General features: G+C 44.4%; 1 protein-coding gene across 2 annotated transcripts in view; it reads left to right on the forward strand.

Moving 5' to 3' along the window:
- MEGF11 (multiple EGF like domains 11) overlaps positions 1 to 26,821 on the forward strand; it is a 197,586-nt gene that overhangs the window by 88,576 nt on the left and 82,189 nt on the right. For both annotated transcript variants that reach the window (XM_061998974.1, XM_061998975.1), the window contains exons 3-6: positions 9,871 to 10,117; positions 12,367 to 12,487; positions 17,538 to 17,674; positions 23,183 to 23,395. In XM_061998974.1, the coding sequence (XP_061854958.1) occupies positions 9,871 to 10,117; positions 12,367 to 12,487; positions 17,538 to 17,674; positions 23,183 to 23,395 (718 nt within the window). The remainder of the gene's footprint in view (positions 1 to 9,870; positions 10,118 to 12,366; positions 12,488 to 17,537; positions 17,675 to 23,182; positions 23,396 to 26,821) is intronic.

Below are 26,821 nucleotides of genomic sequence, written 5' to 3' on the forward strand. Positions count from 1 at the left end.
GTTTTCAATATCAATGCAATAAAATAAATTGCTTATTGACCACCTTAAAAATGACTGATGAGCCAGTGCTGTGTGTTGTGTTAGGTTATGCATGAGGGATGTGCTTCTACGTCCCCTTGAAGGTGAACCTTTATGGTACAATTTGAAGCCGACTGGTTAGCAGTGGCACTCCTTCCATATGCTTACCTTGATACTACCATTTTACCCACTGATTGGCCAGTCTTTTTGCTCATGTCAATTTGCATGCTGACCTACGCAGCCGAAGGTGAAGGGACAGATACATCCCTCCATGAGAATGAGAATGAGAAGGAGCATGCTCTCTAATGCTTGCTATTTTAGTGACAAGAAGCTGTTCTTCTTTAAGCACTGCTTTAACTGCAAATAAAGGTATATTGCATATCTGGCAAAACATCAGCAGGGTGACCTTCTGATGCTCAGTTTATGTGCTGTGAAAAATAAAGAGCTGAGCACATCTCCCTGAGAGCTTTGCCAAACGGGGTTGATCCCTCACAGTCCTATGCAGTTAGCACCACTGTGCAGTCACAGAAGGTGGAAAGGTGACTTCAGTGGTTGGATCAGACTCCTTTCAGCGTGGTAGCTTCCTCAGGTGATGGACAACGCTCTTCTGCCAAGTTGCAGGGAGCTTGATGCAGCTGAAGGGCATCCAACATGGCAGGCCTGCTGCAGTTGCTGAACTTGACCTATGGATCTGCTCTAAACTGAGTCAAAGTCAACAGGCATTAATGAGAAGGGCAAGAGGTTTCTCTTCTGCTCTCAGCACTCTGCCTTGCTCAGCATTCAGCTAAAGACTGTACGCTATTTAGAACAGCAAGTAGCTGTACCTAGATACTTACACACAGCTTTTTCTAAGCCTTTGTTTCACAGCAGCCACAGATGTTGTATCCACAGCTCCTAATCTCTGTGACAAGTGGAGTTTTCTTCTGTGTAGTTTTCTTGGAGTCTCCTTGGAGTGATGCTGCTGCCACCACTCCTGAGCCCCTCCCACAGCTTCTCTGGGTGGCTGAAGGATGCTTGATCGCTTCCTCTGCACCGTTTTAGGCATTTCCAAATGCGTTTCTACCCCTTCTTGCAGGCAAAGCTGATAGTACTTGCATGCAGAGGCAATACAGGAAAATGTCATGATATAGTCAATGAAAACATCTGAAGTCCATTGGAGATATTGAGAGAGAGAGGGTGCTTTGCCCAGTTGGAAGACAGGGTTTAGAAGTAACTTACTTGCAGATCTCATTATTACAATCCTGTCCTAGACAATAATAATGAAGTATTGCTGAAAGTTTTGCCAGAGCAAAGACTGCTGGGCTTCATACAGAGGAAAGATAGTATCTTCATTTAGTTTTATTAGACTCTTGACACTCTGCCCATGTATTTTTTAATTCACCACAGTAAAATTCTAATTAAAGAACAGACTTTGCCTCCCATTAATATGACACTAAAAAAACACCCCGTTTTAAAGAATGCAGCATCTTCTCTAAAAAATGAGAATGAGAAGACAAGCTGCCAGTGTTGTATGGAATGTTGTCGCTCCCTTACGAAGCATTTCGTGATTTTAAACTCCTTGTAACATCTCGAGTGTCAGGAGAGTTAAAGGCTCATTAAACTGAGCAGTAATTTCTGCAAAAAGAAATAGGAAATATTCACAGGTTTTTTTTGTCTTCTAATTTTCACTCTTTTGAAGCCTCTGTCAAAATAGCTCATGATGGAAATTTTGAAAGCATAACTCTTTGATATCTGTCAGGAGTAGAAGTTGTTTCTCCCACTTTGCTGCTTCCAAAATACAGCGAGTTCATGATGGGGTTTGATGAGGCTGACATCCAAATATTCAACTTTTCTTTGACTGAGAGTGGTTTTGTTTTCATCTATCCAAAATAAGAACGTCCAAGTAGATAACTGTTCTGAGCATTCTACAGAATACTGCAGGAATGTTCTTTAAGCAAGGATTACTTTGGAAAGAAAATGTATCCTCAGAGGATGCTGAATAAACTGCAGGGTCTCTAAAGTGCTGTGACTGAATTAGGTACCACATGTTGGAGAGTCAATGACTAATGAGATCATCATCCGAGATTAAATCATGACCTAAATCAGCCACATGTTTCTTAATCTGTTTCAGACAATGAACTTCAGAGAGAATCAGTACAGTGCTTCTTGAAGGATGAAAAGCTCTTCTCCTGTCTCTACCAAAAAAATCCAAACTCAAACCTGAAATGAGATTAATTTCCTCCTGTTATAATAATCTATCCATTTGGGGAAACACCAACTGATGTTCCCTTCCCATCTTTTCCTTTCCATCTGATAAAAGCTAGATCTATAAGCTTGGCAGGCGAGCTGGACTGTAAGCTCTGCCAGGCTCAGATTAACCTCAGCATTTGCCACTTGGGTGGGTAGTTTTACAAATGCATATTTACATATGCAAAATACGTTCTCTGGGCAGTCCTAGAGACGTAAACACTGAGACTGGCATTTTCTTCCTTGTAGTTGTGTATGCCGGGGCTGAAAGTCTGGCATTGGAGATAAAAATGCTTGTGCACACACCGTTGCACAGAGACCCATGTTTAGGAACCTGAAGGCTGCAAAGCTACAAGCTCAGAAGACAGAAAATGCCAGGGCACGTAATTGCTAGCCTGTGCTCACATAATTAAAGGAAATATCTTAATTCATAGGCTCAAGTACCGAATTACTGATGAGCTTCCAGCCTTTAATCTGACATTTTCTTGTTTTTCTGACACCAGCTCCGTAAGTCAAACGCTTTATTTACGTGTGGTGCTCACAGGCTGCCTTGTTCTTCCTCAAAAACGAAAGGGAGAATATGCAAAGCCCTTCAAGGTCATCAGACTGATGCAGAGAGGGTTCATCAGCGTAGACCAGAACAAACCTCTGGCATGTGGGTAATGTAGAGGGCTGTCACTCTCTCCATGGACCACTCACTACGTGGGAATTAAACAGCCAGTGGCCCGTGGCTGCTGCTAGCAGCAATTGTAAGAGAAGTCCTGCTAAGCCCCTGAAGCCTTTAATTGCAGATTGCTTTTAACACAGATGAAATCTTTGAGGAATGTAGGCAATGAATTATCCAGAGGGGGCACTGAGTGGCTGCAGATTGCGTTTTTTATGGTACTGGTGGGTTTTCCCTGGGGACACGTGAGCCTACCCTCGGGTGTGGGACACTGCTCTGCCAGCCCCAAAGCGATTGCTTTGCGTGTGGAAGGTGTCCCAGCTTGTCAGTGAAAAGGGTATCCAAATGTACTTTAACAAGCAAATATTACTACTACCTGAGCCTCCTGATTTAAGCTAAAAGTCCCTTACCTCTGCTCCTCAAATCAATAGACTGATTGAGCCTGAAGCTGAAACTGGAATCTTCATTCTACATAACAGAAGTTGTCAGGAACTGGAGAAAACATCTTCCAGTGGAAAACGAACAATGTGAACAACCATACAGTTCACATCATCTAAATTGTGGTGCTGAGGGACATGCTTAGTGATGGGCTTGGCAGTGTGAGCTGGGTGGCTGGACTCTGATCTTAAAGGTGTTTTCCAATCAAACAGCTCTGATTCTATGTTATACTCGGAGCAGGATTGTTTGTAAGGTCTAGTGTTCTCTGTCCCCCAGGAAGGTGTTATTTGCAGAAATCCAAGCTATCTGTTGCTTTGACAGTTAAAGCACCTCTCTCAGTTGTAATACTTGAACAAGAGACGTTGCTTGGTAGAATATCAGTATCTTGATATGCTTATGAAGAAAAGCAGCTGCAGTTTGAGCAGAGTGATGTGATCTGCCAGCACCCACTGGTGTGTCTGTTGTATGGATGAGGTTTCCTTGTTCTGAAATCACAGGTTTGGAATGTTGGTCTCTAAGCATGTGCAAGGGCATTTTTGAAGGGAATGTCTGAAAACATGGGTTAATTTGAGGACAGGCATCATCCATAAACAGCTGCTAGAAACTCTGAGGGTAAACATTGTTCTAAGATACACGGGTTTGGGGTTTTTTTCTGTTTAGAATCAGCAGGTGATATTTCAATCTACTGGCTCAAGCCTTTAGAAGTGTATTGGTATTACCTGCTGTGCAAGCACGTCAGGGACCCAGAGCCAAACACAAAGTGGTGGGAACTGTCATTGTAAGGGGATTCCCTCTACATAGACCTTATTTCAAACCTATTGCAGGCTTGGCTTCTCTTTCCAGAGGAGTAGAACTGTGCCAAAATGAATCATGTTTGTACAGTGAGTAGACATCAGCTCAATACAGGGGCTATAATTTTCCCATTGGGCTAAGTGCAAGGAATAAAAAGCTAATTAATTATTTGCATTTTGTATTCACTACATTCAGGCATGTGGCTTAGCTTTTGCTGTTTCTTTGCCTCTTTGTGTTAGATGGACCAACCATTTAAAACCCAGTCAGATGCCAAAGTTGAATTAGACCAAAAAAAAACCCCACCCCACCTGGAGTTTGGGCTGCATTTCACCTTAATTGGTATTCATGCAGTCATTCTGCAGCAGTACAATTGTATTAAGGAGAGAATCTAGCCCTAATTTAAACATAAATGGTAAGTAATCTGTCTTAAATTATGTCCTCCTAGATGTAGTGAATTTTATTTCCTGTTTGCATTTTTTAAAGGCTAGTGCCTCATTTCAACCTTTCAAACTGGATTTGGAAACAGTCCAGAATATTGATAATTGGCTGGGACCCACGTTCTTGCTTTAGCAAATTCAGAGCAAGTTCCTTTAAGGACTGGATTCATTGAAGATGACCATCAGCCAAACATGGTCCTGGGTCCTTTGGCTAAGAAAAGCAGCCACTGGGGTTTTTGTCATCTATGCCTTCTGCAAAATGATTACGGATGCCTCGTGGACTTTGCTCACCTAGAACACCAGGACTGGTCACTAGCTATAAAAAGAGACACATGCAGGCTTATGCTAATGAGAGCAAATTAAACATAGACCTTGAGACCACAGGTTCTGGTGCTGCTGTGATAGAAGATGCTGTTCTCATATTAATGGTGTGTCTGTGCAGCGATGGAAAGGCACTGGAAGAGCCCTTTTGACTCTTGTTGGGATAAGTCACTTGAGAAATCTCATTCCTTCCCTGGGACTCCTTTTCTTTATCTGCTAAGTTTTCAGATTGGTGTGTTTGCTTCATCATTTTCTGACTTGTGCTGCTGCACTAAATAATGGGTAGCTCTGTTGACCCAGAACTCAGCAGTTCACTTATCGTTCCTAGAGGAGAGAACAACCATTTGGGAGTGAAGCAGCACTTCCAACGTGTCCTGGGCGTATTTAACAGGACAGAATTGGTAGCAGCATGTCATGCATGACTATGGTGGCAGACATGCAGAGCCTGCTGTAATTAGCTCTCACTTCAACGAGCCACTGAGGCTTGGGGGTGAGGGTAGGGATGCAGGGAGGAGCAAAACACTTGTGCTGTTTTGCAAGCTTTCCGCAGAGGGACGAATCTTTCACCTCTCATACTCCTGTATGCAGACAACTATAATTATGCTTGGGCACCCAGCATCATCCTTTCCAGGATTATATTCATTTTCATGCAGGCAGTTAATCTCTAGTCATATTTTCAAAGGAGAAAAAGTGAGTAAGTTAGCACGTTTGCCAGGGAATGTTAGCACGTGGCCTGAAAGATGGCAGCTCCCTTAAATGCAGCATCTCCCTAGAGAGCCCTGGCTATTTCAGACTCATCTCTCATGGTATTGACATCCACACATGCAGTCTAAAGGGAGCATTTGTACCTCCCTGCCATCACCACTCGCAGGTTGCTTCTCTTATTGATGGTACAGTTAAAGTCTCTGTATCATTTTGACACTTTTAATGGCGTGTGCATTTAGAGTATAGCTCCTGTGTAAGCTTTAATCAGCTTTCTGTTCACATGTTGTTGCTGTGATTATTTATCTCTATTATGGTAACACATAGAGGCTATCAACGAGAGCAGGATCAGACTGTGCTAGACTTGGATTGTGTGGATTGTGTTTTCAAATGGCCTCTTTCTGTGCCCGTAGGCGAAGGGGCACTGACATTCCTGAAGTACAGTGGGCTGCCGTGGCTCTGGGCTCGCTTTGCCTTTTATCTCAGAAACTGGAGTCACTATCACACACCATCTAGAACTTGCCACACTAATGTGTATAGAGAAAATATGTCTTGGTTGCTGAAGTCTTTGGTTTCTTCTGGTTTTTAGTTTTCTAAATGGAACTCCTAGATGCCAGTCCCATAGCTGGTTGTCCACTTGAGTGGGCTTGCACACGAGTGCTCCAGATGTGGAACTACTTGTAGGAATAAATCCTCAGATTTACTTTTGTAAAGGTACAGAAGTTACCACAGTGCAGATCTGTGAGTTGTCACTATAGAAGTATCATGTGATGTCCTGAGCAAATCACGTCGATAAAGGATTTACTTGCAACTCCCCAGTCTTGTTACCGCAGTATGGGACTTAAAGGAAAGGGGAAAAGCAAACCAATAGGAATTGATAAGCTTTGAGCAACACAGATCTTGTTTTCATGTGAGATTACTGCAGTGTAAAATCAGGTGAGGATGATATTTCATTATCACAAACTTCACACTAACATTTTGCCATTGAGTTTCGCTCAGTTCCCTTTGTAATTAATCAGCAGTGGATGAATTGATACTTCATGAAATGGCCCTGCTCATTGTGGCATATGCAGGGCTTGAACTGATAGCCCAAACCAGAAAATCCTTACCATCTGAAGGTAAAGATGTGAGAAAGGCCAAGTTGCTATTGTTTAGATAGGATCCCGTGACTGAAGACAACAGCACGTTGGTTATACACACACACTGTGTTCCCCTTGCTTACACACACACACTGTGACTGGTTTCAAACTATTTAGAGAACTGCAGTCAAAACCTGCCTGTAGTCTGGTGAACATAAAAAGAAGCCTAACCAGGGCAAAGGCTGTACCAGACACTGCAAATGAGCCACGGTACGAGCCCCATCTTTTTGTAATTCTGTCTCTTTCTGTGTCTTCCATGAGCATTCAGATGTACTTTAATCCTCATTTTTATGTCCTCTCCCTAATAAATCCCCATGAAATTCACATTCTTAGTAGTTATCTGGTATGCCAAGCTGCTTTATTTCATAGATAATTAAAACATCTTGGCTAGCTACTTTGGGCTAAGCATCCTGAATGTTGCAGCGTGTGCTCACTGGTGCCTTGTTCTTAGAAGCCTTTGGAAAAATCCTTCTAAGTGCCAGCTGGTTTGCTGGTCACTGCAGGCTTCTTTTATCATCCAAATTTGGGAGCTGATGACTTTACAACCAATTAGAGGGATTTCTGCTCTTTGCTTCAACGTCTTGCTCTTCCCTTTGGCTACATTGTGAAGTGAAATTGGGTGTAGGGGGGAAAGCAAGCATGAGACCAAACATCAATAGTAAACAAGTGTTCAAACAAGATTGACTTAAAGAAAAGGAGTTTTGCTTGAGACAGACACTGTAAATGTGAGACACGATGCTTGAGCTGATGATGGGAAATTGTTTTCCTTCTTGTAAAGTGTTTACTTTCTCCTTCACTTTCTTTCAAAGTGAAAAAGCACAAACCAAGCAGACAAATCTACTGATTGGAGCACTCACCTGAGACAGGGCAGACCGAGGATATAAGTCACATCTTCTAATGAGTGTTATTTATTCATATTAAGCAAATTAATTGCAACTGGAGTTATATCAGCCCAGAGCAACCCACAGTCTGTCAGTCAGGGCTTTAACATGAGGGGTGGTAAGGTAGAAATCGAAGTCCCTGAAGCAGGGAGGGTTAAGTGTGGTTCCTCCATTCCACTTCCCCATGCAAAGGGCTATCAGCTATGCCTGTGTGGGTCAGATTTGTACCCTTTGTGGAGGGGCAGAACTGCATCCCTTGATGTTTGAGTTCTGCAGAAAACAAATCAATGTTTCTGGAAAGGAAATTGCTGGGAAACTCCATCAGCTCCAGCAGATTTGCTCCCTGCCCCAGAAGGCTTGCGGAGTCTTAGTGAATGTCTCTGTGAAATAAAGACAGATCATCTCTTTCCACAGATTCTCAGTAATAATTTAAGACTTATAAAGAGTAAGATTTTGTTTGCTCGGTTCCCAGTGGTGTTAGTGAGGAACTATTATCCCTGTTTACAGCTGGGGGAAAAAAGAGGCAAAGCAATAAAATACCTTGTGTGAGGCACGAGCAGGATTACGCACAGGGCTACGTTGCACACCCTGCTTTCTGCAGGGCATGAAACCATCTCCTCTGCATGTGCACCCTGTAAGACCCAGCAGGTCTTGGAGACCCTGGAATTGTCATCTCATGGGTTTCTTTTGGCTTTAAAGCTGTTGCTCAAGACACTGGTAACAGCAAGAAACGTTGGTAATCAGCAGTGTGAACTGAGTGAAGTTTCTCTTCTTTTTCTGATGAATATCCTCAGACTGGTGAGTGAGTGAGTGAGTGTCCCACGTCTCAAGAAGGACAAAACTCGTGCCAAAATTAACTGACAGATGTAGTCATCCAGTGTGGGTTTGTAGCCCTGCACTGAGGAGAGGGCTATGATGTTTGTAGAAGTGCCTCAGGCTGAAGTGAGCTTTACATTTACCTCGCTAAGTCTGGAAAGGGAGCTCCAGGCCTGAGCAGCAGCCAGTGTCACCTGAGGATTAGTTTACATGTTTGCAAACAAAAGAGCTTGTGAAGGCAGCTCTGTCGCTGGGATTACACACTTCTTTCCCGCATGGCAGTGGATATTTACACTGGCAGAAGAAGTTGTTGTGGGTATAATTGAAAGCAGCTCTCTGAGCATAACCAACTGTACCTGGAAAACGGTCTGTAACTGTGTGTTTACCAGGGACTTTGCCAGCAAATCTATTCTGAACAGAATGGTGGGTTTCTTCACCATTGACATAAAGCTGTATGGAAAGGCTGCTAAGGGGAGGGCAGGACTTGAGGAAACCCTTAGCTTTCTGCTGACCATGTACTGGGGAAAGCCTAAGCTCTGGGTGTTTGCTTTGAGCTGTCTGTTTATTATGCCTACATCTTAAAAGAGGTGTTCTGCAGGTGCTGCTTGCTGTTTCCACAGCAAATCAGGATTGAGCTGTTTCTGTAATGCTGGCTTCCCTCTCTCACCCTGCATTTGGTCTCCAAACAGGAAAGGATCAGGCAGGACTGTCATGTGAAGGGCTCTCACTGTGCCTTATTGCATTCTGTAGGGAACACTCCCTCCTTGTCGCTGGCCATAATGTTTGGGGCTCTTCTGTAAAGCAAGTGCACACTTACTAGCATGGAAGTTACCTGACACACACACTTCCCACTGCCATCCCTAAGCCTGGTTCAAGCAGCCTCATGACATCCCCTCTCCACTGTTGTTTTCTTTCCTACCACCTCCTTACCCATTGAGGAAAAAAAACACCAACAAACCAAACAACTAAAAAAAAGGAGCAACAAAGGAGCAAGCTTCCTTTAGATTATTGTATTTATTATCTTATGGGAACAGTGCAAAGAAACAGTATTTGATGACATTATTAATTCTACAGGATTTGCTTGGCAATACTACCTGCCATTAACTGATCCTCCTCGTCTAATGCCACTATAAATTCATTCCTTCCAGCTATCTAAGAGCACTAAGAAACAGGATATTAAAAGATTTAAGTCCTGATCCAATAAGGGGTGTTAAACAAGCCCTCAGAATTAGGTGTAATGCTAGTGCCGTTGTCTCCTTGCATGCTAAAGTACCAGCTGCATCAAGGGGATAGTCTTAGGAAGTCTGAGGGCCCTTAGAAAGTTCCTGGTATTACTGATGCCTGCTCCTGCTTGCCAGCTAAGCAGAAGAGCCCGGGCTGAGGCGCTTGCGATGCACTTTCCCAATCATCTCGGTAAACGAGTGTCTGTTTTGCAGGCTGCGATAGCGACCACTGGGGCCCCCACTGCAGCAACCGCTGCCAGTGCCAGAACGGGGCTCTCTGCAACCCCATCACGGGCGCCTGCGTCTGCGCCGACGGGTACCGCGGCTGGCGCTGCGAAGAGCTCTGCGACCCCGGCTCCTACGGCAAGGGCTGCCTGCTGCAGTGCCAGTGCCACAACGGAGCCACCTGCCACCACCAAACCGGGGAGTGCCACTGTGCCCCGGGCTACACGGGCGTCTTGTAAGTGTGACGGGTGTATTTTTACTCCGTGTCGCTGAACAGCCTCGCTCCGGCTCGATTCTAATGCAAAGGGGAACTTGTAATGCCAGGAGTAACTGGCAACGCGTGCACAAGCTGTGTATCATGCACCTTCCTTTGTAGAAACCGGGAAACAGAATTTCAGAGAGGTTAAGTGTTGTGGTGCAAGCTGAGGCGGCCACCCAGCCCCACGCAGCCACTCACTCCTTCCCCCTCCGTGGGATGGGGAGAGCAGTCAGAAGAGACAATCGAGGCTCGTGGATTAAGATAAGGACAAATATAATGAGTAAATAAAAAGAAAAGATAGAAGAATAAAATAATAGTAATTAAGAGAAACAAAGGCCAGGAAAGAGACAAGTGCTGCCCAGTGCAATTGCTCCTTCCCTGCTGACCGATGCCCCAGCAGCAATCCAGCCAACCCCCAGTAACCCCCCCAGTTCCTGTACTGGGCACAGCATCCTGTGGTGTGGAATAGCCCTTTGGCTAGCTGGGATCAGCTATCTGGCCATGTTTCCTCCCAGCTCCCCTTGCACAAACCAGCCCACTCACTGTTGGGGCAGGGTGAGAAGCAGAAGCCCTTGGTGCTGTGCAAGCGTTGCTCAGCAATAACCAAAACATCCCTCTGTTACCAAAGTTCTCCTTAGTGTAAACCCAAATTACAGCCCTGGAGCAGCTACTGGGAAGAAGATGAACTCTGTCCCAGCCCAAACCAGGACACTAAATAAAGGAAGTGTTGCTGCTAATGATACCTGTCTGCATAATAACATCAAATTTAGTGCTAAAGTGAACTTGAAGATGCCTCATGTTTTCCAGCTCGTGCAGCAACTGTACCTGCTCCTGTTTTCAGTATGTGAATCCATCCAAAATCCAGTTGAGTCTATATAAGCAATTGGACATTCAACACATCAACAGTCCAGTGCAGTATCAAATGGGACTTACCATCCCGAATTTATTTGAGTTTCAATCTAACTGAGGAAGCACTACTGTTAACCATATCAGCTTACTATCTAGGGGGTACACTTTAAGCATAGTGAGCAGGGATTTAGCTGTGTGACTCCTGTTAGCTTTAATGGGAATCGTGTAGCTAAATCCCCATCCACCACCCTGAAAGTTTACCAGTAGGATTCACCAAATCTGCATAGTAATTTTAGGACAGCAAGCAGTAGTTCCTTGTTTAAATTGCCCACAGTGTAACATCAGTTCTCATTAGAGATCTTTCAGTATTTTCAGAAGTAATTATGGTTTTCAAAACTATTTAAAGGGAAAAGAGGATTTAGTCACTGAATTTGGTTGGAGATGTATTACAGGTGATTTAATACTCTTGCAGTCTAATATTATTTGTTGACCTGTATGAAGGGGCAGGTAGGAAATAAAGACAATATTAACCCTCATAAATAAGTGATATGCCTTTTGAATATTTTATTTAGTACCTGGTTTCTTCTTAAACTTGTGACCTCGGTCCTGGAAGCACTGACTGCTAAAGGCTCTGCTTGCTGTTAGGAGTAGTCCCACTGACATCACTATGTCAATTCTCAGCAGTAAGTGCATGCAGGGCCAGCCCCTGATATGTTGTATGAACATCCTCATCAGAGGATAGTCAGTTAAGGGGAGAACCTCCTCTACTCTCAGCATCTGGGATTAGAGAAGGAGGCAATGCTGAAAAGCACCGATGTGCAAATGTAGGAGCCACTGGTTTTTGCAGGGTGTAGCCTTACACTGGCCCCTCGTGAATACTGAGAGACCTCAATAAACAGCCTTTAAAGATGCTGAGTTCTTGCCAGTCCATTATACCCTGCAAATGTTAACATTTAGTAGTGACTGGAGAAATTTCAAGCTTTTAAATCCTTTGATTCTGTTTGCAGCTTCTTTTATTGCCGTGTCACATAATTCACATCGAGGGCTTCATCCAGCATCTCTCTCTTTCCTGGGCTGTTTTAATAGAGATAAGTTGTCCTGTTTAGGTGAGTGGAATTTGGGATGTGCATAAGGATTGCACACATGCATGACTTTACAGGGCTAGAGCCATGGCACGTAAAGAAGCCCAGCAGAAAGCAAAGAAGCCTTGGCTAGCTGGTAATGCCAGCTGAGGCTTACTGCGGTCTCATGATTCACTTGATTGCTTCATCATGGACTCCCATGATGACCTGTGTTGTGGATTTTCCCCATTTGCTGTTTCCTGTAAGGTCTTTTAAATGATCTCCCTGTGTTTTGTTTCTTCTCTTTCCACAAAGTTGTGAAGAGCGCTGTCCCCCAGGCAGCCACGGAGCTCAGTGTGAACTGCGCTGCCCTTGCCAGAACGGAGGGGTCTGCCACCACATCACTGGAGAGTGCTCCTGTCCTCCTGGATGGATGGTGTGTAGCTTGTTCATGCTCATCTCTCATTTAGAGGTTAGATTAGGAAGTTGATTGTTCAATGTGTGAGCAGATGCTTTCCCTCAGTGCTTGTGATCTGCTGTTTTCTTGTCACGAAGGTCTAACAAGTGTGAAACTGGGATGTAACCTTGGTTATGTGTGCACACTTACACAGACTGGCCAGCAGTCTGTGACTGGTAGCTGTCATTACAGACTTAAACCAACAACAGTAAACCACACAGTGTCTACTCATTACACTTCTGTGTGGGAGAAGAGACAAAAATGGTCTGTGAATTAGAGTTCACTGCAATAGTCCCTGTGCCTTTATACGCTGCCCTCACGTGGGACAGAAAGCTCAAAGCTCAGCTCAACACTATCAAAAGCACTGTCCTGTTTCACCTTCAGAAGAGAGGGAAAGTGGGTAGCCAGGGGGAAGTCCTTATAGCAGGACTACACATAGGACACACAGACTTGTTCGGTGTCCTGTCCTTACTTTGGCATAATTCTCACTGATTGCAATAGATTTGCTTGCATCTGATTGCACTGGAGAGAGCAAATGGCCCTAACTTTTAATCCTTTGTGGCAAGAAAGCAAGGCCAAACATTTAAGAAGTCTTCAACTTTATCAATAATTTAATAATTAACTCTCTTGGGGGTTGCCAAGTCTCCCAGGCCTACACACCACTTTGCTGTGCTGAATTTCCTGGCAGTTTTCCTGGAGCTGACAATTAGTCTCTTGGCAATCTTGGTTCATTTTAATGCACACAAGTGCTGTCACCTCTTATGTTAATACATGGACAACCCTGAAGGTCATACAGCTGTGGCTTCTGCTGTGGACCTTACACCTGCTGAAACATTTGAGGGCTGAGAAAAGATGTTTGTGCTCATTTAGATGAGAACAGCAAGCGCTGCCTCCGTTGGCTCGCACACTTGCTTTGAGTTAAAAGGTGTCAACCATCAGGAGAACGTGGGAGAAAAACACTGCTGCCCACCATGTTGGGTGGAAGCTGAGTATGGGATATCTCTCTCTACCTGGAGGGTTTGAGTCTCTCTAACTTGGTCGGTCATGGCAAAGGTGGTGATGTTACTCCATTTCAAATGGCCAAGCAGGTAAAACTTTTCAGCAACTCAAAATATGGCACCATACCCTCAAGTGGCATTCAGTGGAGACAGAGAAAAGGTTCTTTCCTGAAACAGAACTGGAGCTAAAGCACAAAGAGACCAACTTAAATATTTTGAAGGTCCTCTCAGTCTGTTGTGGCTCTGTTCCTGAGAATGATCAATAATGTGGCTAATGTAAAGATGTTATTTTTAGGGGATGTTTCTCCATCTCCCCTTCAGCATGCCAGTGCCTGGATGGGAGTTGTTTTGCTGGACTCTTCCTTGCCTGTATTTTATCAGGAGTTTTCTCTCTTTTGTTTTTAAAGCTCAGTGAAAGACTCTCAGCAAAGAGCAGGAAGGTTTTAGAGGTCTTTTAGGATGCAGCACAGACTCTAAAGGAAGAACCGCAGCACTGGAGCTGCACGGCAGCTGTGCTTGTGTATTCGGGCTCGCTTTTGCCCCGTTCCTTACAGCTTGGAGTTTCTTCTCTGCATTTTTTAGTGGCCCAGAGAGACTTTCCTGAAAACTGTGTTGTTGGCTGCTCTGTCCCCAGAGAAACCCTGGAGTTGCAGTTGATGTTTGAAACAAGCATAACTGAAAATTGGAGAGAGAGATCAAGTATTCCAGGGAAACAAACTGAAATTATAAGTAAAAGCACTCAGCTTGTAAATGTTGAGATTTTAAGTATAAAAGGTCTCTCCAGGGTTTTAATGAAAAGCTGGTAATTCAGTGCACAGAGAGAGAGAGGGAAATATTCTTCTCATGCTGTATTTTTAACTCTTGGTGTTTGGGATGGTTTGGGAAGTGAGACACAAGTGGGCTGTAAACAAGCAGAGCAAGATGGGATTGCTAGACAGCATTCATTTTATTTCACACCATGGGTAGTGTTTCTTTGACATGAGGAATTTTACTTGCTGATTTTGAGGCTTGAGACTGCACGTATGTACTGACTATACCATCCTGTTGGAAGGAGACAATTCTCCCTGGATTTATACAAGTGCAAATCCACTTGGATTTTATTGCTGCCAGGTGAACTGAGACTTTTATCCTTTCCTAGGGTAGACTCATTAAGAGTAGCTCAGGTCCCTTAGGGGCTTGGTTGCCTATGGGATATGCGAGGGCAGGCAATAAGTTGAACAGGAGGAAATCCTAGGGTTCTCAGATTCCTCCTTAGATCTGCCATCTTCAAAGCCTGCTTCTTTTATTACTCCTAATATTTCTTTCCTCCTGCTTCCTCCCAGCCAGAACAGACTCTCTCACAAGCACAACGAGTTATACAAACTGTGACCTGTGAGGTTTTATTGTCCCATGGGTTTTTCACCGAGGGGATGATGGCCAACGAGGTGTGGCTTCCAGCACGCCGCCGTGCTGGGCTTTTCCCACTTGGGTGTCTTTGTGGCCGTGGGAGTTGGTGGGTGGCTGCTTTAGGGCTTCATTAACAATTGGCAGATTTAATTCTATACATCTTTCTCATTTGCAGTATTAAGTTCTCCAGGCACTCAGGAAGTGGGGACAGAAGTTATGTTTAGCACTTCAGCACTTTTGAAGGACTAGATCTCCGTGCTCAGGAAAGCAGCGATCTTTCCTTCCCTGACAGCACATTTGTCACTGGAAAAACACCCTGTTTGGTCCCAGATCCCATTCTGAAGGCTCTGCATTGTGGTGCTATGCTAATACAACACATTCTGCTACACACTTTTGCTCTCATTGCCTCTGGGCTTTGGGAAGCAACTATAGTTTGTCTTTTTGTCTGTTTTTCCTTCTGTTGTGGATTTTGAACGTGGAGGGATGTGAGAAGGAAGCAGGAAAAAAACCCTTTTCCCTGCTACAAAATGGTAATCATCCATCAAACGATGTCAAAAGCAGAACTGATGAGATCAGGGCCTTAGAAAGGTGCTGATGGGGTGAACTTTACTGATTAGAAGTATAAGCAGCAGGAAACGTTGATCTGACGTTTGATGCTCCGGAGAGGGACGTTTTGGATTCCCTTAGCACATATTAATGTAAAAAGTATGCCTAAAGATTCTCTTGGCTCTGGGGGGATGCATCACAGAGTATTGCTTTCTCATCATTTGTTGATAGAAATCCTGTTGCTTTTGAGATGTGAAGAGAGAAAGCATTTGTTATCAAGATGGACTTGCATTTTCAGATATATAGTGGTGTGTATTACTCAAGTCCAGAGACACCAGTTTTCTAACACTGCAATCTGAAAGTTCTTGAACTGAGACCAACCTGTCTATTTTACAGCCAAGGAGCCACCTACCACTGGTGGGGAGAAGCTTGAAGTATGTGTTTTACGATTAGGCTGAGGAGCAGCCTCTCCACTTTGGGGCTATTGATATTGCTAAACTTCCCCAGCTGCTGAGCCAGACCCCTAAGGAGTGAAAGCAGCCGTTATGCTCCTGGTTTCTGTTTTGTATAAGTTGTCTAATACGTGCCTTGCTCAAAACTCAGAGCCCCTGGGGCTTGCTTAGGGAAATAAGACTTCTGAGAGATTAAAACTAAAGAATAATAGGGACAGAAAAGCACTATCTATCGAGCTCAGTGCGTTGTGCATGGCACTGGCAGCAGGGCTGCTTGCTACCATTGCCAAACATTTTCCATTATAGGACCCCCATCTTCAGATCACAGCACTGCCAGACTTGTTTTGGCTGAAGTTACTCAGCTGGATGCCAGCCTCAGATTTTATGTTTGCTCATAGGGAAAAAAAAACCCCACCACATTCATACAACTTCTAAGAAAGTCTGGGGGAATCCTTGTAAGGCCTTGATACCTGGCAGGGATGTGATGTGATATCTGGGGCAACTCACCTCAGTTTGACCCATAAATTCTCCAGAGACACAAGCCATGGTAAGCATTCTCTGCCTTGGGGATGAGTAGTTGGAACAAGACTTGCCCAGCTATTGCTTTTCCTGAGCAGCAGTGCCAGGGTGCACAACCAAGAACGACTCTCTTCTTCACTTGCAAGGAAGAGGAAGCAACTCAGAGGTGGTAATTTGGGTCCAAATGAAGGAAAGGGCTAAAAGAGAGTCTGCAACAAGGATTTGGAGTAGACTGGGATAAAGAGGCAGAGGACATAAAATGGGGCAATGAGGTAGCCACAAAGATACAGAGTTAAAGGAGGCTGAGGACTGAGATACAGCCTCAAGGTTGGGGATAAGGAGCTGGGAGGATGTTGGATGATGCATCACTCAGTTGCTTCTGTGTCATCACTGGTGCTTTCTGCAACTGTCCCACTCTGCTGTTCCCATCCTGCCTCATCCATGGCTGAGATAAAGTACTGGCAGATGCTGTTCTGTGCTGCTTGAAGAGATGAGTGTGGGAGCTGGGTGAAGGTAGAGGGCAAGAAGTAGGTAGGATCTGAAGAGTAGTAGAGGACTTCTCCAGCAGTTGAATTTGATTTTCAAGGTTAGATGAAGTGGGCCTGTCTGAACAGGGGAGATCATCACATAGCCCGTCACAACCAGCACAGCTTCATCCTCCAGTGCAGCCTTTCCAACAATCCCCCTCTTCCCAAATGTTCACTTTGTGACACCCAGAGTAGGTCCAACAACTTTTTGGCCCTGTTTCATAAAAAAACCCTAAACCAGCAGCATCTGTACACGTCTGTAGCCTTCTCTGGTCGTCTCCTAAGCCTTCCTGCCTCTATTCAAGGGGCAGTGACCACCCTGCCACCCCAGCTCCAGGTCACAGGGGACACATAAAGAAAAGAATTATCAGTGACTGTAGAGTGATGAGAAAGATCCCTTCTGGAGATACAGGGTAGACAGGCATTTACTCTGGTAGCAGAATTTTGAAGCTGTCTTTAGGCCATCTTAAGCAGAAAAAATATTGCTGCTACACTTAGATCTGCTTTTAGCAAGAAGGACAATAAAAATCCAAGCTGCATATAGAAATGTACTGTATTATGAATCTTGACTGAAATATTGCTCTTTCTGCAACCTCACCAGGGGCTGGTGTGTGCACAGCCATGTCCTCCTGGGACATTTGGAATTAACTGCAGCCAGGACTGTCCGTGCCACAATGGAGGACACTGTGATCCCGTGACAGGAAAGTGCATCTGCACAGCTGGCTACATAGGAGACAGGTAAAAAAATCCCAAAGCCTTTAGTTTAAGCCATGGATTTGCAATATTTATATCCCTTCTAGGACAATCTTACTGTCTGAAAAATAGTGTGATGTTTCTATTGCTCCAATTAGCTTCATCCTTCTGAAGCAGTTCGAGCATTATAAATGTGGCAATGTGATTACTTTTTATTGGCAATGATCTCCATTTACAGGGGGGTTTCTTTAATATAACTGTTAAAATTTAATGGATTAGATTTAATTTAGATATTTACAGTGATAAATTTAATAGAGAGCATTACATGTTTACAAGATATGTAAATGAACTGTACACAAATTAATATCCTCAGGAGTAAGCAATGCAGCAATTTAATGTTTCCTTCAGCCCCTCTGTGGCTCTGCAGCACTGATCCATCTCAGGCACCACCAAAAGGTGATAAATCCTCAACATTTATCAACGAGAGCCTTCACCCATAAATCAGTCAGAGAAGGTGATGCTATTGTCTCACAAAGGTGTCACTGGATTAGCAAAACAACTACACAGCAAAGTCATGGTTGGGATGTAAGAGCTGTTGGCTTAGCCCTCCAGCTAATCCTGCCAGGGCTCACAATGGTGGGGAACCTGCAGTTAAACAAGGCTTCATGTGCAGCTTTCTCAGGGGGCTGGACTGTGTCACCAGGCTTCCCAGAGACCACGGGCCCTGCTCACTAGAGTACGTTGTGCTAAAGCCCTTCCTCTGGTTTCTTCCCTGTTTTTTGTTAGCTGGAACAAGCCCGTGTCAGTGCACTGGCATATGCTACAATTACACCTTTATGCAGCAAAGCTCATTGGAGCTTCACATTTCTTGTTTGATGGTATAACCAGCAGGTCTTTGTAGCACACAAACAGACCCAAGTTCAGTGCTGTGCTGGGCTTCAGAAGGCTGTGCTCTTCCCCATTAAATGTGGAAACTCCATGTTTCCTTTTTATTGACAGCAGTAATTGGAGCAGGCTCTGGAGATTAAGTCAGGTTGAATATGGTGCAAATACTAATTAATTTAGTAGAGAAGACATCAGTGTGTCTCTTTTCCCCCATTCTCCATCTGGAGACAGTGATTTCAGCCACAGGGTACCATATAATTACTGTTGCTAACCAAAGCTTCCTCTTTCTCTCCTTTTGGAGGCAATTTCACTAAAGCAAGCAACTTCCATAGTTGACCACACTTCAGTCCCAAGGCATCCCCGAGTGCTGGCCGTGCTCCGGAAGGCTGACGGAGACTCTGTCTCTAGGGCTCCTCGCTCGGCTACTGCAGATCTAGATTGATTTCTGGCTGTAGGTGAATCCACAGTGTTAGAGCTTCTAGCCAGCAGCCTGCAGCTCAGCCAGCTTCTTTGCTCAGCTGCCAGCAGCCTCCAGCCATGAGGGAGGACATGCAGCAGCAGAGCTGGCTCTGCCACAGACGTATGGCACAGGAGAAGAACAACAGGGGAGCTGCTGAATGGCAACACTTCCACACTCAGAGCATCACAATGTGGTAGGAGTTGGAAGGGACCTCTAGATATCGTCCAGTCCAACCCCCTAGTAATATTAGTCCAGCAATAAGAATAGAGAAAGGAGTGTTGAGGATAAAGAAAGGAGATGGCAAGTAGAAAGCAGAAGACTAGTTCTGCCTGCTGTCCAAAGGAGAAGGGCTTTGCTGCTGATCGCCTGTAAGAAAGGGCGGGGGGAGAGGCTGGGCAGAGGAGGCACCACAGGGCTCACACCACAGGAGTTCACAAGAGTTGTCCTTGAGCAAGGGGAGTGTGGGCTCTTCAGAACTGTACTGGGAAAAATGTGAGAGATTGGGACTCCAAAGAGAGATGTTTTTTGAGAAGGCAGAAGCAGGGAGGGAGAAAACCAAGCATGATCAGTTGGAAGAGGAGGAAAAGAAGTCAAGGGAAGGTGACATTGTGGATCTTCACCCAAGCAAAAGCCTTAGGAATGGCTCACCTGCCCCTTCCTGGAACTGGGAAGTAAAAGCTGGACACTGAAGGGAGAGGCAGAAGAGCAGAAATGCAGGTATGTGGAAGGATGAATGAGGAGATAATCAGGTAAAAAGGCAGCTCAGAAAGGTTTTCTAGCAGTGGGGGGAAATTGCATTAGCCCAGAAATTCCCACCTTTCAAATGTATTCTCACAAGGTTAAAACATTTATCTATCAGCCTTTAATCAACCTTCAATAAGGGAAGTGAATCCTTAGGCCCATTGTATTCACCTGGAGTCCTGCCTCTTGCTTGGGCTGGAGCGGTGCTCAGCCTGTAATGGTTTGTTCTGCTGTAGCTGCACTCAGCCAATGGTAGATTGCCCGTTGATTGCAGCAGGGCAGGAGCAGGCACAAGGTCTTTAAAGAGTCTGAGTTGCTTTCCTCAGTTATGTGTTCACACAGCATGGACAATGGGACAGGTTAGTCAGCCCCATTTCAGCTTGAAGTCTGTTTTACTTTCTGGATGCGGCGCAGTTGTTGCAGCGTTACGGCACAACGGAGGTGTAGCAGGAGAACGCTGCTGCACAACTCAACAGTGGTTCCTTCTTTCCAAGGCACTGGAAATGTTTTCTTCACAACAGCAGATATTGTGAATAACAACAATAAAACCCCTGTCAACTATCAGGGTTTTTTCTAATTGTCAATAAGTACCAAGTAACAGAGTTCATCGCCTCCTGCAGGAGACAGTGACATGCCGTTAGATAAGCGTCTGTGGAGATGAAATGCTCATAAAGGTCTCTGGCAGTGTAATTGCCACACTTTGTTCCCTACCTGTTCTCCAGGAAGTGACACTGCACTAAATATCTAGGAAATGTGCAAGCACCATTAATAACTGCAGGGAGCTCTGTGCTCTGCTGAAGCGACTGGATAAGTCACGGCAATGTGTGTCTCACAAACTGGAAAGGGATAATAGTAGGGGCACAGTGAGAAGCTGAGGATGGAGTGTCTTAGGAATTCAGTGGCTGACGGGAAAAATGAACATACTGTTTTAGTTTTGTTTTCCAGATTGCCATTAAACCTAAAGATTGGATCTCGACAGAGTAAACACCACATTTGTTAGAGCCTTGTGAGCAGACGGATTCTCTCGTTGTTGTGGTTGTACCTGTTACTCCTTTGTCTCCACGTGCCTGCATTTTGGATGGCTTTTGATATTTGTCTGTGCTACAAAAATGTGATCACTTTGGGAAACAAACAAACGGGAAAGCCTAAAAAAAGACATTACAGCATGATTCCATGAAAACAGAGAATTATCTGGGGGCAAAAAAGGATGAAGGTGTATGTTCTAAGCTCATCTGTTAAGCAGGGCTGTCTTACATTTAATATTTTGTGAAATTGCTTCCATTAATTCTACAGGTGACAGCCATATTATCCTATCCCAACCCAAATAATTATAGTACATATTAAAGTTCAGTGGAGATTACAATACGAAGCTCCCCAGATAGGCAGCAAGCAATGTAAATTAAACAAGAAACATAACTAGGGCTTAGCAGCTCATTTTGTAATTTAATTGAACAATGTATCTGGTTGTTAATGGTGCTATGGACACATTAGATTGATATGTTGCAAAGGAAAGACGTTTAAGTAGAAAGCTAATTCCTGCTGTGATTATTCTTATGTTGCAGAGGAGTCATTATTAGTATTCTTTGTATAAAATTCATTAGCAGTAGCTGCTTGATCTCCAAATAAATAAGTTGGTTAAATTGTTAGTAGAAAAAGGCTAATTATGTAAATGGATTAGGTCGTCAATATTTCATTTCCAGATGCTATTGTCCCTGCTAGGTAATGCTTCATCTCCTATAAATATAGAACAATATAGTGCACTATTGACTAAGTGTTCGTCTCGTTGAGTACAGTCCTCTCCTGCTAACTCCCAGGGCTGTGTGCTGCAATGGAGACGGAAGACACTGTAACATGGGCTTCACTGCATTTCATTTGCTTCAAGTGTTGCAGTCCTAACGCTACCCATCCTCTGCTGGTTATTTCCTTTGAGGCTGAGCTACCCCGAGAGCTGCCAGTGACTCTCTGGGCTCTCTCCCCTCCCGTTTGTCCCAGGCTCTCTGCTCTCTGGGTGTCGTACGAACTCCTGAACTCGGATCGTGGAGCTGCTGCCTGGCTGTGATGCTCGCTGCAGTTGTATCTCTAGCTAGGCCTCGTGCTTTGTTCGTTTATTTTTAGTAAAACGTGATCATCTGGAGCTGCACAAGTGGTGCTGCTCTTACACACTGGCTGTGCTCGTTGCAGTTTTGCCTGGCTTGCATCACACAGTAATCTTTTATTACGGATCATTATATTAACTCTCACCTGCCAGCTGTGAAATGACCTGCAGAAAGGCATTTAACAATTGCCTCTATCCACTGAGTTTACAGTATACACTTTAATCAATGCTCAGGATTAAATTAATGCTGATAGGCAATTTCCAATATCTGGCATCCATGTGATAAGGGAATTGGGCTTTTCCAGGCTCCTTTTGCTTTCTTTATTAACTGAAAAGGCCGATGTGTATTTCACGGTGGATCACACAAACGGCAGCGCCGGCTCACTGCTGAATTCTGAAGCCACTGAATTATGTCAGGCATAGAATCAGTTGCTTTCTTTAGGACCATGGTGGAGCTTTTCAAAGTAGGAGATATTATGAACACTTTGAGTGGTTGTGGAGGACAATGAAACAGAGTTTTTGGCAGATTTCATAATGTATCCAGCAGGGAAATATTTTAAACAGTACATGGAAGGTGCAATTTGAAACAATCTGTGGATAGCGTTTGCAGGTTCCACTTTCATGTGTATCAAATATTAAAAATGTTGGCAATTTTGGAGAAGATACTACACTAAGGAGCGTGAAAGTGATTTGTCTTGAGGTTTTATGCTATTCAGCATCCCTGGAGTAAGAGATGAAAAGCAAATACGAGGTTTAGTTACTCAGAACACACACAAAAGATAAAGAAGTATATTCTCTCCTAGTTGGTATAAAGCTGGTGCAATGACAGCGCAGAGGGAAAGTAAAACTGCACGTTGCTGGAGAACACTTTACTCAATACTGCTTAACAGACCACTTTCCCTTTCAATCCTCATTATCACTAAGAGGATCCTGTGCTTTTAAAGAAGATGCACAATCCCTCTGTGATAAAGAAAAGGAAACAGATGAGGTTATTTTTATAAAGTGTCTTGTTCCATATCAGGTTCTTACAGAATCATAGAGTGGTCGGGGTTGGAAGGGACCTTATGGGTGATGAATTGAATTGTCGAGGTCCAGGAAACAAGAATGCACTTGGTAAACTGAGGTAGTATTAATTAATGCAAATGTTGTAGGGTATAGTTAGACAGGAGTTAATGTGCTTTCAGTTAACAGCAATTTACATGCCCAAGAGAGCACATCACTCCACTGGCATCATCAGTTCACAGTGTATTACCTAAAGAAACGAGCAGTGGTTTTGTCCTTAATTCATTAACAAAGCCATCCCCGTGTCAAAGTCATAAGCAGAGTGGACTGCAGCAAGTGATGGGACCTTGTCTCACGTCTGTCATTGCAGGTGTCAGGAAGAGTGCCCCATCGGGACATACGGCTTCCAGTGCACACAAAGGTGTGACTGCCAAAATGGTGCAAAGTGTTACCACGTCAATGGAGCGTGTATGTGTGACCCTGGATTTAAAGGGATCTATTGCCAAGAAAGAATGTGTCCAGAAGGGTTTTACGGCCTCAAATGCAACAAGAGATGTCCTTGCAATATTACCAACACTCTCAGGTATGTGCATCGTGTTATATACTGGTGCAGGGACTGGTCAAGTAAAAGCACTGGGGAAGAAAAGCCAGTTAACTGCTCTCTTTTTCTCTGTAGTTTTAATTGAGAGCACAGACAATTCTTTGGATTGCAACCTTTTATTTACACGACCTCAGGTTTGAAACCACAAACCTCAGTCCAACCAGATGCTAAGCATGTGTCTGTTACCAATGTCATCAGTTCTGCTAAAACCTGAAGCAACCCGGTTAACTGCAGTCTTCTAGGCATAAGAACTGTCATATGATGCCCATATGTGTGTATAATAATCCACTGAAGTTTAAAAAAGATAGATATATTTACTCCAATCCATCATTTTGGCTCTTTTTATGGCCTGGCTTTTCTTGTGAGATCTATGGACAGCAAGGGGACTTTCAAAATGAAACCTAATTTGCTTCAGTTTATATCTCGTGGCAAATTACCTTGTTGGAAACACTTGAGACAGATGTCTAAATAGACTGGAATCAATATCTGCAGGTCAGTCTATGAAACTGTAACGGAGTCGACGTTGTCAAAATTGACTTCTCCTGCGTGCCTGTTTTCACTCTTCATTCACTATGGGCGTGTGTGACATAGTTGGGAAAACAAATATCAGGGAAGTGCACCTCAAATGGAATAAGCCTCCCTTAAAAGGTCAGGTTTCAGTGTTTTTCTTAAGGATCTGATTCTTGAGTTTCTCATTGCTAGAGAGCCACAAGCAGACTTGGCACCCTACACGGGACAGGTCGGGTTTCCTTCCCTGTTGCAGGCTTAAATAATTTTTCCAAACCTTGAAAAAAAAGACTCTTCCCTATTATCTTCTTTGATACCTTTTGTAACTCTGTGCCTTGCTTACTGCCTGCTGGAATTGCTGTTTGGAGGTTTCTCACTCCTTCACTCCTCAGGTAAAGGGAGCCTGGACAACAAAACCACTCTGGCATGAGCTATTCTGATGGACTGGAGTGCCCACATTTCCTTACCGTGCCTGCAGGATGCTGAGCCCCTCAGCTTCCACTTGATACCCTCCTTTTTCTGTCCATTACTGTTAAGCATTCATAGCCAATTCAGGATTGTGTAGGCTTCAGAGGGAGGTGGGATAATTGATGCCCAAGCAAATGTGCCCTTGATGCGGACATTCTTCAATTTTTAACCAGACAGGTAGGGACCTGACTGTCCTGCTGATGATGACAAACCTACCTTGCAGTCTTGCAGCTTGCTAAAAACACTCTCCTCAGTTATGTATGCAAGCAATAGCACCTAATTTGTGTGCATGCACACACACACACACACACACACACACACACACACAAACACTTGAGGCAAATCTGTTTGTGTGCTTGAGATAGGCTCCATTTGTCTCGGTCTTGGAAATAAACAGGTGATCTTTCTTGTGAATTCAAGTTCAACTGTGAGTGGTGAGGCTTTGCTTAACCAAAAGTCAGAGCTCACAATGGGTAATTTAAAAGCTTGGTAATTCTGATGATGTGAGTCCTTTAGTGATAGGTAGCTCCAGCTCTTTTGGGTTTGATAGTGAGGATGCAAGGCGTTCAACACCTCAAAGGTAACTCTGTACAGCAGGCTTCCATCGCTCTGGTTATTTTGTGTATCGTGAAATCATTGCAAAAAACAACATCCCTAAGGCATGAGCTGAGCACTGTACACAGAAGTTTAATGTTGTGTTGTACCGAGGACAGGGGATGTCTCGGGAATTGCTGCACAGTGAGCTAAGGAACAAATTCCTGCCTGTCACTCTGCTCTGCAGCAGCTGCCGGTGTGCAGGGCTTGAACCTGCGGTGCTGCTCCTCAGTGAAAGCTGTCCTTCGTGTGTGCTGGAGGGTGAGAATGTGCTTTTGGACAGCAGCTGACGCAGTGTGTGCTCACCCGCTGCTCTTAGCCTGCAGAAGCCTGTCTGTGTGCCCGTTTTCCCACAAAGGTGTAAATAGAGTGGAAGGACTGCAGGCCACGGGCAAGGCTGAGCTTGGCTGCTGCCTCCCAGCTAAGTGCTCGGTTCATTAAGAGTCTCTTAAGTGGGGGAAGATTCTGGGCTTGAGTGTGCGAGAGTTCATCCTGGCTTACTCAAAGAACTACCTGGGAGGTGCTCTGGGAGTTTGCCAGAAGATCCTCAAAGAACGGACCAGCACCATCCAGCTGTGAAGAAGGATGGAGTCCCAGGTTGGAGCGAGCTTGGGAAGAGGGAGGATTGAATCAGCTCACAGCTTGTTTCTGGGCGTGTGGTCATTCTTACAGACCGTGTACCTGTCCCGTGCCTGGTTGCTGACAGATACATTTTATGCCTTCCCTGCCATCACTGCTCTGTCAGATTCACTTGCAGCATCCTCTGCTAAGATGGTATCTCTGTTTCCTTAATAAATGAGTCTAGTCTCTCCATTGATAAAATCTCCCTTTTTCCTACATCTTATCTCTGCAGCTATGGAACAAAGAGATATCAGCAAACTGTAGATCTGTAAATGTTCTTTCAGTCATCCATGGTATTTCAACTTTCTGTCAATTTCTGAGCTGAGGGGTGTCAGAGTTGATGGAAAATTACCTTCTCTAAAGGCATTCTATATGTTCTCAACAAATCTTGTCGCTGACTGTTTAGCCAGTCCCATACAGCACACTTCTTTTCCCACCTGCCTCCTCCCACCCCTCCCCTGAATTTTTATCATCACTGGGACTGTGGTCTTCCAAAGAGGTTCATTTACTGACAGCCATCTATTTCCCCCCCTGAAGCATTTTAAACTGTTGGCTACTTGTTGTGATACTTAAGTGTGTAGGAGAATGATATAAACACTTGAAAGAAGGTGAGGGAAGCTTGCTTCTTTCTGTCAGTGGTTTGGACTCACTTGATCTGGTCATTGGAGAGCCAGCTGGAACGGAAAGTTCTGGGGACTTTGAGGAGCAGGAGAAACACTCAATCAGCTTTTCTATTTTCATCCATCAATCTGTTTTAATGTCTTTATGAGACCACTGTGATCATCTAGTCTAACCTCTTGCACAGTAACAGCTGAAGAACATCATCCCATCATTTCTGCATCGAAGCCCTCTGAAAGGCACTTTGAGCAGGACTTTTGAAGAACTCCAGAATTAGGTCATTAAAGAACTCGTTGGTGACTTGGGCTGTCCTTCCACTGGAAAGGATTCACCTGTTAAATATTGCCCTATGCTAAAAAGCCCACATTGACATAGTCTGCAATAGTCAGAAAGGCATAAACCTGCCCTGCTCTTCCGAAAAGCAGAGAAGGAAACGAGTAGCTGGAAGAGCCTCAGCCACCCGCCCTTCTCAAACACTGCTCTGGAGCCATACGCCTTTAGTAGTGGCTTTCCCAAGTCAAAGGCATGAGAAGGAGAGGAAGACACACTGACCTCTTAAGCCTTGAAACTTTCCATCTGTGGCAAAGTCAGACAAAATGG

This window comes from Colius striatus, chromosome 7, assembly GCF_028858725.1.
Source record: "Colius striatus isolate bColStr4 chromosome 7, bColStr4.1.hap1, whole genome shotgun sequence".
NCBI lineage: Eukaryota > Metazoa > Chordata > Aves > Coliiformes > Coliidae > Colius > Colius striatus.